Source organism: Grus americana, chromosome 5 (assembly GCF_028858705.1).
Source record: "Grus americana isolate bGruAme1 chromosome 5, bGruAme1.mat, whole genome shotgun sequence".
Taxonomy (NCBI): domain Eukaryota; kingdom Metazoa; phylum Chordata; class Aves; order Gruiformes; family Gruidae; genus Grus; species Grus americana.
Genome location: NC_072856.1, coordinates 47,062,686 through 47,075,811, shown reverse-complemented (window position 1 = coordinate 47,075,811; position 13,126 = coordinate 47,062,686). Strand labels below are relative to the sequence as shown.

Below are 13,126 nucleotides of genomic sequence, written 5' to 3'. Positions count from 1 at the left end.
CCTTTCCGTGCTTGTGGCAATGGCTGTGCTTTTGCATATCCTTTCCATATCACATAATAGCCTCACCCAATCAATCAAAGTGTCTAAGGGGCGACTGCCTATCTCCACATGGAAAGAGAGTCAATTAAGGGAGCATCATGAATGCCAAGTCTTTCCTCTCCCCCTGGGATGAATAGAGAAGAATAAATGAGACAGAAAATGCACTGTGCCAGTGCCTGCCTTTCAGCTCGATGGCTTTGACTGGGCAAAGCAGGGAGAGAGAAAGCTAATTTCACAGATAACATCTCCAAGGTCTATATAGTAATTTTAAATATTGGAAATAATTTTTCATGACAAATGAATCTACTTCATCCTAGCCACTTCCATCAAGATATTCCCATTAATTGTAGGGACAATTGGCAGTCTTAGCAGAAACACAAACTGGTCTAATTCAAGGTTATGGAAAGGAAGTGGGGTATGAAGCCACAGGACTGAGATCAGCCACTGAGCAATAAGAGACTCAAAGATACCATGCAGTCTGAAGCAACTCTTGCACCCAGTGTCATCAGTTCATCTCTAGACATCTGACAGATCACAACAGACACAGGGCATACTCAAAGTAAGCAAGCCCCTTCAGGATCCTACATGTGACATGCCATTATCTTGCTGGGAGTTACCTGGGAAAGCTAGGATGAGAAAGTGAAGAAGTATTTCCTTTCTTCATGGTGACTTACCACTTCAGATGATCCAAGTTTTAGCAAATCTACCTTCTCCTGATACAGTGTGATTCAGGCAAAACTGACCTGCTATGACAAGGTTTAATCTAAGAGTTATCTGAGCAGGATTGTCCCCTGACTTACACAGATAGGGAGTATTTTGTGGCTTACATTAAGGAAAAGCCATTGTTCTGAGCTGCCATTTATAAGCCAGCATATAAATATGCTGCTACAATTTTAGTCCTGTAGAAGAGGCCTATGCTAACAAAAGTATAAGATGTTAAAAAGCATTAACCAAATGTTCTTACTCATATACCCATCGATGTAATTTTTGTTGTTCAAGTGCTCTTTACAGGAGCTGACAGTAGCACAAAATCTAATACAGTTCTGAATAATCGTATTTCTTGAACTGGGAGGAGCTCGTGAAAGCTACACCCAGCAATAAACAGCCAGAAATACAGACGTTTCGAGAAAAACAGCAGAAACTATCTTCTTCTGTGCCATCAATTACCATATTCAGATGAGATAAAGAGTGCCTGGAGTACTAACAAATTCACATGCAGCATGGAAGGCAGGAGTGGCCTTAAATATCAAGAGTATATGATGATGAAGACAGGATGAAGAAACAGGAAAGAATACACAGATAAAAAAAATCATAGCCATGTCATTGTAAAATATAGGAGAGATCATCAGTTGATTTTTACACGGTCTCAGATTTTCCAGCTGCTCAGCAGATGCTGTTGGAGATTGTCACATCAATGAGACTCTTCGAAGTTAAAGTTCAACAGCCTAAAGACCATGAAATGATCTTTTCCAAAAAAGATGTAATCACCCTGACTGCAGAATTAACTGCACACTCTTCTGTACTGAGGATATCACAAAGGCATTACAAGGCAACAAATGCTATCACTTGTCCTAGAAGCAACATATATTCAGAGTGGCTTTTGACTAAACATATACATCTATGGACAAGAGAGTTATAATGAGTGGAAAGGATCACAGTATAAAACCACAGAAGTGAGAGACTCTGAAATTGTTCCTTCATACTGTTTCTCTTCCCTTACTAGCCCCACCTGGGTTACACTGTCCTTTCTGGAGCTAGCACAACATCTCATGAACATCTTGGGAATTGTTTGGATGTTAGAACGGAAGTTACCCCATGGAAGGTGAGGAAAGGATGTGGAGATGGAGGATACATAAAATAGAGTAGAATAATCCAGCACTTCTGCAACCAGCAGTAGCCTTCTGCTCTAACACGCAGTCATTAGGGAGAGATACGAGGGAGCTCAGCACAGAAAGCTCAGGCCCTGTGTTTCCTGAGCAGAACTGTGTACTGCAGGAGTAGTTGCCTGGGCCAGCCATAGAGGGAACAGCCGCAGGTGTTACAAATGGATTGACTGTGAGTGAGAAAATTAACTTCTCACACAAATGCTCTTAGCAAAAGCTAACATGCCTCAGATCCTGTTTAATGGAGACGTTACCATAAAATTAGTGTGTGAAAATGGGTGTGAAGGGATTGCATGAACTCTTTTTCTAAATTCAGATAGAATCTTTTTTTCTGCAGTTTGAAGACATTTTGGGAAATCATACAATAGGGACCTATCTGGTACTAGTAAGTCAATAAACAGATGAGCTCTAGAACAGACCTTCTGACTTCTAACATCCTTCACTTTATCTCATGAAATCATAAAATTTATTATGATGTTTTGACTTTCCTAAAGTCTTTGAATATTCAAGATCCAGCAGGGATTAAAAGCATTAAAACATTGCAGCAAAGGCTTTTCTCCTAATGTGTCCAACACCCCATGGAACCATCAGTCCTATAAGAAAATCTATTTTCAGCGGTTATCTAGCATTACACTGCGGACTCAGAAGGTCTGGACAGTCCAAAAAGCATCAATACATTTGAGGGTTTTTAAACAAACCTTCAAATATGTAATCATCATAAAACATCTTCACTACAATAAAAAAGAAATCTGTGCTGCTACCTGTGCTTGAGACAGCAAAGCATGCAGCACTTAAACCATGTAGTAAATGATTTTGTAGCATTTCTTATTACCAGTAATTTTACAACATCTCTGTTTATTGCATACATAATGCACAGATGTGCGTTGTTGTCATTAAACTGTTCTTAGCAAACATTGCTATAAAGGTACTTTGCAGATAATAAAATATGTAGCCCTGTGCTCAACATCAGCATTGCCAACGGCAGGTACATTGCTGTTCAATAAACAGTGTGCCACGAAACACAGAAAAAGCCTGGTTTGCTCAGGGTGTTAATCATCCATCTGTGAGCAAACCCAAACAGGGACACTGGTTCCAGCCCTTGGGAGGAGAAGTGGAGTGGGATATCTCTGTCTTGCTGCAATGAACACTGGGTGCAGCTCAACAAAAGAAAACGGCTGGAACAAGACCTTTTATTTTTTTTCTTACCTGGAAAGGACTCTGGCTACGTCCAGTTCCGAGCAATTAACTTCAAAGGTTTAAAAGCTAAACCTCAGTGTCTTTTCAGTCTTAAATGGCCAGCAGCCTCATACCAACCTGCCTCTTACAATCTTATCGTTGTATACCTCTTAATAAAAAACCCAAACCCTCCAATCAAGGCAATTAAGTAGGAAAAAGCATTAAAAAGTGAGTGATCAACAACATTTGATTTTCATTGGCCTAAAACAATCTGGTTCTCAGTTATCTTTTGCTTTGTGTCCTTCCTAGGCTTTTGCCTTCTGCAGTCCCTCTCACAGTGTTCCAGTAGAAGGAAAGCATGCAGAGAGCTTTCAGGATCCTCAGAAGAACAGACTTCATGCACCTTTTTGAGCCCATGGCATTTTCATTGCAGCTACAGAAAATAGCTCATGTGAATGTAACACATATTCCCCTCCTCCTGCTTCTTTAATGCCAGGGATTTGGGGTCCTTTTCAGAAAAGTCCATGGGTTTGTTAGGAGGTACTTTGTTATCACAGCAAAGAAGTACATCATCTCCTCTACGGGCCAGATCCCAACTCCTACCTCTAACAGTGCAATTAACAGGGGGCTGCAGTGACCTGATGCTGCAACTGATGTGAAATACTAACGAATCGGAAGCCAACGGGTACAGAAGATGTTAAGTACTTAAAAAACACTAAAGATCCTTCACAGCAGCTGCACCAACCCACCCTCCTGCATGTCTGTAACAGCACTCCAGCCCTTCTTGCTGACAAGACTTGCAACTCACCCTAATTTTTACTGGGTTCAGTATGAGAACGTAGTTCACATGCAACAGGAGGAAACGTGCTACCTGTTGCTTTGGAGATCCTTTTTGTCAATTCTCCCAAAGCCTGCCCTATGTCTGGTGCCCGGAAAGCATTTGGGAAGCATTTCCATGGGCTTTCAGATGTTTTATGTCCTTTATTTCAAACTAACTAGCAAAATGGCAGACCTGTTAGAAGAAGGTACTTTAGAACAGAGAGGGTGCACTCTGATACTTCTATTCTTTCTAAAACTCTAAGATGCAAGAATGACTAAATACTACCGAGAGTACAAGCACCAAGGTTTTTTTCCCTAATGCCTGACACACCACAACCCAAGACCTAGCAAACTCAGTACAAAGCCGCAATATGTACTTGCAATCATAACTTCCATCACAAATCCACTTCGCTGTGCCTGCCATTCATTTCAGAGGCACACAAAAACTGCCTTTCAGTTTAGGAGTCTTTCTGGTGTGATTCAATCTTACTCTCCACCATACATACTCTAATCAGATGTAACAGGAGTGCAGGAGAGTTCAAGGAGTAGGGGGAGGCAAGTTCGTTACCACATTACAAAGCACTCAAAGCATTGCTTGCAGGGGGGATTGTGTCCTGTCCATTAGCTTCTTTTTTATTTTCTTTGTTTCATGCCCCCACCCTAAACAAGACATCCTCTTTTTTTGCCAGTTTAGTAGCCTTGGCAGTTTGGCATTGTCAATTCCTCCGCAGCACAGACAGTTACCTTCTGGAGCACAGCAATACTGAATTATCAGACCAGAATCTCCACATAATCAATAAAAGGAGACAGGCAAATCAACAAAAGGAGGCAAGCAGATCATGCTTTGAATTTCTCCTGAGCAGCAACTATCTCCCTTCACTGACTGCACAGGGAGCACAGACATTTAGCACAGGTCCTCATTGCCAGGCTTCTACTTTTTTAATCTTAGAGTACTTATCCAAGGCATCTAAAGAAGGAGGTCAAAATACTACTTTAATTGAGTTCACGCCCCTTGCAAAGCCAGCAGTCTTATTTCCTAGCCTAGTGGACAGCCACATCATCGCTTCCTTCCAACAGCTACTGTGAAATCACTGAAGTTTCAGAAACTCATCCAAATACTGCTATGTTTACAGCAGGTCCTTAATTTTAACAGTGGCTCAAAAAGGGTCTTCTCACATATGATTTCCAACATTGTCACACTGAGTTAGACTGGGTGGTAGAGAACCATTATGGAAGGACGATAGAGAATGGGAAGCTCAAGGATTTAAGAAAATATCTAATGGGTGTGTTATCTGGTCAGCACAGCCTCTGGTGGAAGGTGTGAAATGGGGACCACATCTAGCTAATTGCCAGCATTTGCTGCTGCCCTTGCTTAGCCTCACAGCCTGGCATTGAGCTCTTCTGACCCATGAATCCCATTGCATTTTCATCTCCTCTCCCTTCTGTGTCACCTGCCACTGGCTACAGAACTGGAGAGAAACACAATCTCACAAGCAGATCAAGTGAAATTTATTAAGACTGAGGAGAGTCTTGTCTAGGTGAAGTACTTTGCCTCAGCCTTTCTGAAGATCAAACACTGATGTACATTCACTCTAGTTTCTATGGCAAGGACTTGAATGTAAGTATACCTGATAGAAGCCTTCATGATTTCTCTCCTAAGAATATTCGTTCCTAGTTAGTACAGGAAAAACATACAGTTACCAAAAGAACCGGAGCAGTCCTACCAGCACTTTTGACTCCCTGACATACCCTGCCTTGGGTGGGAGGCATATCAGACATGAACTGGTCTTTGCCAAGTCTCACCCCATCTCTTCTATGCAATTTCAGTTACCCCAAGGAGGAACTACATTACCCTTAGAAGCTATGACACTTTAAGACTGAAAACACCTTTGTCTGCTTACATCACTGCCAATATTGAAAGACTGATTAGATACTGGAATTGTAAGAATGAATTTGAGGTCTTGGCAGCAGTTCTCCATTCTGTGCCCTATCGACCTGCAGCCACAGCAAGGTTTCTCCATCCGCACAGAAGTACTGCCTGAGCAGATCACTGCAACCAAAGTCTATGTTGCATCCCATGTAAGTTGCTAAATATACAGAGGTGTTACTTCCCTGACAGGACAAACTCCCACAGGCTTTACAGACAGGTGACATAATAAATACCGTGTATTTGTATTGTTTCACCATGAATAAAAAAAACCTAAACGTCTTTTCTAATTATGATGCAATCAATTTCCTTTTTGAGACCCTTTTAGATGTGTAACAGTCCTTCATATAGCAAAGTATAAAATCTATGACAAATACATCATTATAAATGTAGAAATGCTATACCTGGGAAGTGGGAGGTCAACAACAAATGAATCATCTGCTTCTGTCCCTGGAGTTCTACGTATCTCTTTTGTATTTTTAGTACCATATCTAAATGTGCTTTGCTTTGTGATAAAGAGTGATTTCCCTGGTAGTCAACAGGCATAAAAGATTATTTATTTGAGGTTCCCCTGCCCCTTAACCCTTTACCCTACGTCTTGGGCTGCAAAGTCCTTCCAAAAATTACACTCCTCTTTTTTAACAGGACACAGTCTAAGGACTGAATAAAGTGAGAGAGCCCTTCTCAGATAACAGATGGCAGACTGGAAAACTGGGTCAGTAGCTGCTTCAAGAGAGAGCCTGCTCCTTCTTCACTCCTCGCCTTACACACCAGCCTGGCTCCCCCCGGTCCTGTGGCAGCTCTTTAGTCACCATGCAGAAGTGCCGCTGTGGCACGGCAGCATCTCTCACTTTGATTCCCTTCCCAGTCTCTGTCTCAACTTTTCTCCTTCCAGCAGTATTTGGATCACAGGCCAGCTGAAGTCAGGACTTGCAATAATCCTGGGGTGTCAGACCATGAGAATGAAAAATATCATTGGTAGCCTGCAAAACTCTTGTTCAAAGAGGCAAAATCACTGTGCACTAATGCAGTTGTCCAATATCAAGTAGTTGTATCAGAGTAGTATGAGGCTGCTACGTAACACCACAATGAATGCTGTGGAGTCAAATACACTTCAATCTGCGCAACTTTTTTCATATATCCAGTCTACAAATTCATTCCCTGTGAGCTGCTTCTCATGTTGCCAAGGAATCTCAGGCACAAAAGACGTGTTTTGCCTTGCATTGGGCCTAAGCCAGTAAGGGATCTGTGGTTTCTAGTTATAGACAAAATGAGTTTCTCAGGATTAGGACCTCTGCATACATGTTTTATGTTGTCCTGAACTGCAACATCATTGTTTTGTTAACCTTAAATACACTCTGATTCTAACACATATTTATCAGAAACTCAAGTTCCCATGCTGGTAGACATGCATTCATACACATATCTTCCTTATTCATACTGATGCTGGCTGGAGCATGGCCAAGTTACAGATCTCAGGCCAGACTTGAGATTCTTTTCTCCTAAATTAAAATGCTTACATGCCCTTAACCTACTGATTTCTTTTCACTGACAATAAAAGAAGTAAAAGCCAACACCATAGATATCTCAAGGTATATGAGATGAATCCTATTCTTTATGTCATTGGTTAGCTTTGGATTCTCTTCTGCGAGCCAGGTCCAGGAGATGGACATGAGACAGAGTCCAGAAAGTCCCAAATCATAGAGCTGGTCACTCCTAAAACTAAATAAAGAACAAGGGCAAGTGTAACTGCAATTTTGTAGGGCAACAATGCATTTATGGTAGCACTTCTTTTTATCATGTCTGTCCAAAACCTAATCACACAACAATTGGCCAAAACAATTCCCAAGGCTGTGGTTGAGAAAACCTCTGATGTTTTCCAGAATCTTCTAATCCAATGTAGTCTATAAGAGAGAACTGTTGAGCTGACATTGGCATAGCCAGTGCCCATGAATCTTATGTTTTCAGCCATGTCCTCACAGCACGGAGAGCAGTGTTGATGCTTCAGCTGTTTTAAGGACCACTGGCAATTAACTAGTATTGCTGCTTAGGGCAGCATGATACAAATTGCTGGCTGTGAGAAGCTTTATGAATGATCATAGATCTTGTGCTGTAAAACCTTAAAACCCCATCCGGTCTATAGGAAGTATTTTGATCATTAACCAAAACTTCCTGCAAAGAAGAAAATCCTCTGGAGAGTGAATGAATTACAAATCTCAATTCTGCCTAATATTTTATGCACTGTACCTAATGTTCATATTCTTTCTCATAAGTGGCATGGTACTATGATCAATATTAAAAAATGCACAGGGGTGACACTAAGTGGGAAAGGAGTTTCTCAAATATTCATGGCAGAAGCTCAAAAATACCCACATTTCCAATTCTAAGACACATGCTATAACCATTAGGCCATGGTGCCAAGTAAGGTAGTAGAAAGAAGGGGCTGAAAGCCCTAAGATACTGCTAATGGTTTACAGTTAATTCTTGGGTGTACTGTGAGTGCAGTTCAGCCTGAATGCCATGTTAATGGCCAAATATTAATAGAAAAATTGGTTTCAATATAAGAAAACACCCTTTAGGGATTATTTTCTTAGTCTAATTGATCTTAGCACCTTCTTTTTTTAAACCACTCACCTGCCTCATTCTGAGTGTGGAACCAGCTCAGTAAGTATAACAACAATTAATGGCACCAGCTGGTATTTGAGAAGGATATAGCTCAGATGTCTTCCATTAGTACATTTCTTTCCATGTGGCCTAGAACACATATGTCTTGCCTGCCTGTACCAGCATTACTTGTGCCTCATATCTCCAATCACATGTCTTTAAATCACCAGTCAGAATGAGTAAGAATCTCCCACAGATTTGCCTTAGCAGAGATGAACTTGGAGACATGTTGCTGTTAACACTGTCTCATTAGCCAGTTTTCCCATAAAGCACCATAGAGGAAATCCTACCATGCAAAAAAAAAGACGACTGGACAGAACTGGGATACATCATCTGTCCCATGTAAGAAAAATCCCCATAACTCAAGTTCACACTTGGTACTGTTTCCAGTAATTTGCCTGAGACTTCTCACACAGCAGCAGCATTTTCTGCCTTAGGACACAAATCATACTCAGCGAAAGAAACTCTGGAACCTGAAGACAAGGTCTTCAGACAGCTCAGGGAGTGAAGTGGCAGTCAGAAGAAAGAGGAAAGCTCATGAAATGAAGGTGGAAAAGACTGGAAGGAAATGATCAGAGAAGAAAACTTTCCTAATGTGGGGACTGGAAATCAGCATTGGGAATACCAACAAGGGCAGGGGAAAGTCTCATTGAAACACTGGATTTTGTTCTAGCTCTCCTGCACACCTTCAGCTCTGTGTAATTGCAGTCAGAAAACTCAGCTTACCTCGCTCACATGTTCTACCCCAATAGCCGGTGCCAGTGCAGTCACAAATGAAGCGGTTCCAGCCATCCTTGCAGACTGCATTATTCTTACACGGGTAGCTGTCACACTGCTTGGTGCTGAGGCGGGAGCAGGAGGACTTGACTCCTGCGGCGTTCTGCGCCTCTGCAAGCTGCCGGATGTTCTTGCTTCGTCCGTCGATGAACAAGTCTCGGATACAGCCAACGTAGCCATAGTTCAGCATCGCTGTCCAGAGCTCTGTGGGAAGGATGAGTCCTGCCCGGTTCTCAGGTAGCCCACCGAGGTACATGTCGCCTTCCAGATCTAGGATCTCACTCTCCCCGCTAGCGGTGAATGGGGTACGTCTGCTGTTCACTGATATAGTGCCTAAATGAGGAGGATAAGGAGACATCAACACTCACTTACAGTCTCAGTGTAGTTCCTTTTTCCAATAACTGAGTGAGGTTTAAGGTTCAGTTCAGGAGACTGAAGATTCCTCCCTACCCAAATGCACTACCAACAGAGTGTGTCCCCAACAGCTCCCTCTCCTCCTGAACTACAGGCCATAAGTACTGTCATACAGTGACTGATCATCATGTGTCTGTATCCCAACTTGCATTATAAGCATAACAATGCAATGGCTAAGTAATAACATGTAAAAACTGAGCATTATTCATCCAGCAAAGGAAAGACTTAACTGACAACATACAGAAGTTTGATGGTATCATGACTAGAGAGAAAAAAGATAAGTAAAAGCATATTAATTCACACTACATAGCTCTTCCAGAAAACACTTCATCAGCACCTCCAGGTACTGATCCTGGTCCAAAGCTGGACCTGGATGATGGAACTAAATAAACCCTCACCGCGTTTGTAGATGACATCAAATTGGGGAGAATGGGTGATGCACTGGAGGAAGCACAGGGCTACCATTCAGAGAAACGTTTACAGGCTGGAGCAAAGAACTGATAGAAATGTTTGATGTAAACCAACAACAATAAATAAAAGTCCTACACTTGGGGCAAAATAACTTCGCACATAAGTACAGGCTGGAGACCAGCTGGCTAAGGAGCTGGGGATATGGTGGACAACAATTTAAACATGACCCAGCAGTGTGCACTTGCAGTGACAAGAGACACTGATCGCAGGCTGCAGCAAGGGAAACTCCAACTCCGTAGAAAAGAATATTTTTCATCATGAGGGTGGCCAAACATGGGAACAGAAACATCAGAGAGGCTGTGGAATCACTATCCTGAAGGCATTCAAAACACAACTGGACGCGACCCTGAAGAAAGCCTAGATTTCAGCAGAGTTTGGACCAGAAATCTCCAGGAGTTTGTTCTAAAATAAATTATTCTATGGTTTTACAAAGAAAGTTAAGAATTCTAACTTCTATTTTACAAACAGGAAAATTAAGGTAGAGAAAGATAAAGGCTATCTCTGAAGAACAGTTATTATTTAAACTGTGGTAGCTTCCTTATGTTCCAAGCAAGATGTGGGCATACTGCACTGAGGCCATTTCTATATATTTCAAGAAATTGTCCCAGCACATAAAATAATCAGAACATATAATACAGAAATATAATCAGAACACATGAAACAGGTGCAAAAAAAAGTGAAGTGACTTGTTTAAGGTGAGACAGTGCATCCAGAGGAAAACAGGGAACATAACTCAGGTCTCTGACATCCCAGAGCAGTGTACTCTTTAGAAGAGCATTCAGCAGCTTTCATGATAGGAACATCTGCCCACCAGACACTCAGCTAAAACTCAGCAATTCATTCTCCCTAGCTATAAATCATCACATCCAGTTGCCTTGTCATTAAGATAGTCTCTCCTTAGAGACAGCTATCCAAGCTTTAAGATTAATTGCACATCATTGCATTTTTATCATACACCCCTATGATAAGGTGGGAGAGTTTAGTTAATAGAGTTAGCTTTGTTTTGTGTCTCTGTGAGAAAGTGCAGTCATGTACACACGCTTTTTCTTCCGTTGCAATAGGTGTCTTCTCAGAGAACAGGACATATGACACAGATACAAGGTATTTCATGTGTGTGATGTTCAGAAATAATTTAGGAATAACATTAGAGGCAGCAAAGTGCCAGAAGCAACAGAGGCGTTACAAATTAAAGGCTCAAAGAGAACCAGGGTTATTTGATGAATCATTTTGTAAAAACAAGCCGCAGCACCGCAGACATTTTCCCTTTTACAAAGTAAGAAAAGAGAAGATGTGACAATACACCTACAGTTGTAAAGGCAGCATGTCACAGAGCCACAGGATCACAGCCCCCCCTTCCAGCATCTCCGCTGTTACTCCTCAAAAGCCGCATGTGGAGCACATATTACTCGAAAGGCTAGAACAAACCAAAATACTGGAGGGCTGAGCTCCAGACAGCTGCTACTATAGAGAAAACAAACGCCACCTCCAAAAGCCACAAAGGTAAAGAAACCCCCCAAAGAGAAGAAATACTGGATACCAAGGAGAAGTGTAAAACCTGGAGAAAGAGTGTGAGATGATGAAAGGAAATAAGCCAGACAGCAGCCTAAGCTTTCTGCCAGTTTTTGTACCCTGCAACTTTTCCTGTAAGGAGACAGTACTAGCTCGAATGCACAACACTTTTAAGACCAAGCTGCTGAGATGGAGAAATTTCGAATCAACGATAGGGAGGAGAAGTCACAAGAGATGAATCCTTTTTGTTTTGTTTTTTGTTTCCAAATCCCAAGTTTGCAATTCTGTTTATGTAGATCAAATCCCATCTTGAGAAATCAGAGGAATCTAAGCATCTCCTTTCCAGTCCCTTAGGCACTTTCTAAAGAACAAACAGACCGAAAGACCTCAGTTACTGAGGGCAGAGCTGATGTACAAAGCAGTGCACTGAAGCAACTGTCAACCAAACCTTCCAGTAAGATTTTTAGTGTCTGAGTGGGTGGGACAACATGTGTGTTTTGTAGCTGATGACCAGCTGAAAACATCGTCTTGTGTAATGTGCTCAGTGTTTCCCAGCTAGAAACTGTGACAGGTTTTGTGGACGCTTTGTAGGAGCTTTCCCCAAGGACAGAAAGGTTACAGGACACTAGGTGTTCATGTCCACGCTGTCAGCTTCTGTCAGAGTAGAGAGAAAAAACATCTTTTGTTGCTCTGGTAGCCAACACAGACCAAAGCATACACAAAGCCTAAGGGGACTAGAGGTGCCAGAAGGTATTTGAGCATGACTGCCATGCTTCCCCGGCACTTGCGCTCCTGCCTTAGCACATTGCAGCAATGAATATTCGGATTTTTAGGCTATTTTACTAAGCTCAGCCGAGCCTGAAGTTTTGGACCATTAGAGAAATGGGAAGAAGAAGGGGAGAGATGACACTTAATAAAGGCCTGGCTACTTTAGTAATGAGAATCAGAACCTCTGTGTCACTAGCTCATTAAACCCAAATGGCTGTATCGTAGCCCACATTTAATTTCATTATTTCAGTTCAGTTTTTAGATGGCAAGCATCCACAAAAAAAAAAAATTCTCCAAGGTGTAACCATTCTCTGGTCCACATGTGCAAGAAAAGCCAAGGACTAAACAAGAAGAGATCCTAAACTTCCTTCTCACACGTACCAAAAGTACTACTGGATAAGAGTGGTTAACACTTGCTAAAGGTATGGCGTGAAGAAATCAATGCCAGTATCCTGATTTTCAGGGGATACAAGACATCAGTCACTAGAACCATTAAACCAGTACTTGTCATCAGCAGAAAATGCAATTAAAAAAAAAAAAATAGAAAAAAAATAGAAAAGAAAAAAAAAAGACAACGTACAAATGTGTTCATTCTTGTTGAGGAAAGTGGTTTTAATTCAAAATCTGTTACCTCTAATCAGTGTCCAGAACATCACAAACCTCCCTGCCAAGCAACAAA

The 13,126-nt window shown here is 41.7% G+C and overlaps 1 protein-coding gene across 2 annotated transcripts in view; it reads right to left on the bottom strand.

Annotated features, from left to right (window-relative positions):
* The window catches only part of NRXN3 (neurexin 3), a 1,025,935-nt gene that overhangs the window by 697,121 nt on the left and 315,688 nt on the right, over positions 1-13,126 (bottom strand). For both annotated transcript variants that reach the window (XM_054826970.1, XM_054826962.1), the window contains one exon: positions 9,235-9,618. In XM_054826970.1, coding sequence (XP_054682945.1) covers positions 9,235-9,618 — 384 coding nt within the window. The remainder of the gene's footprint in view (positions 1-9,234; positions 9,619-13,126) is intronic.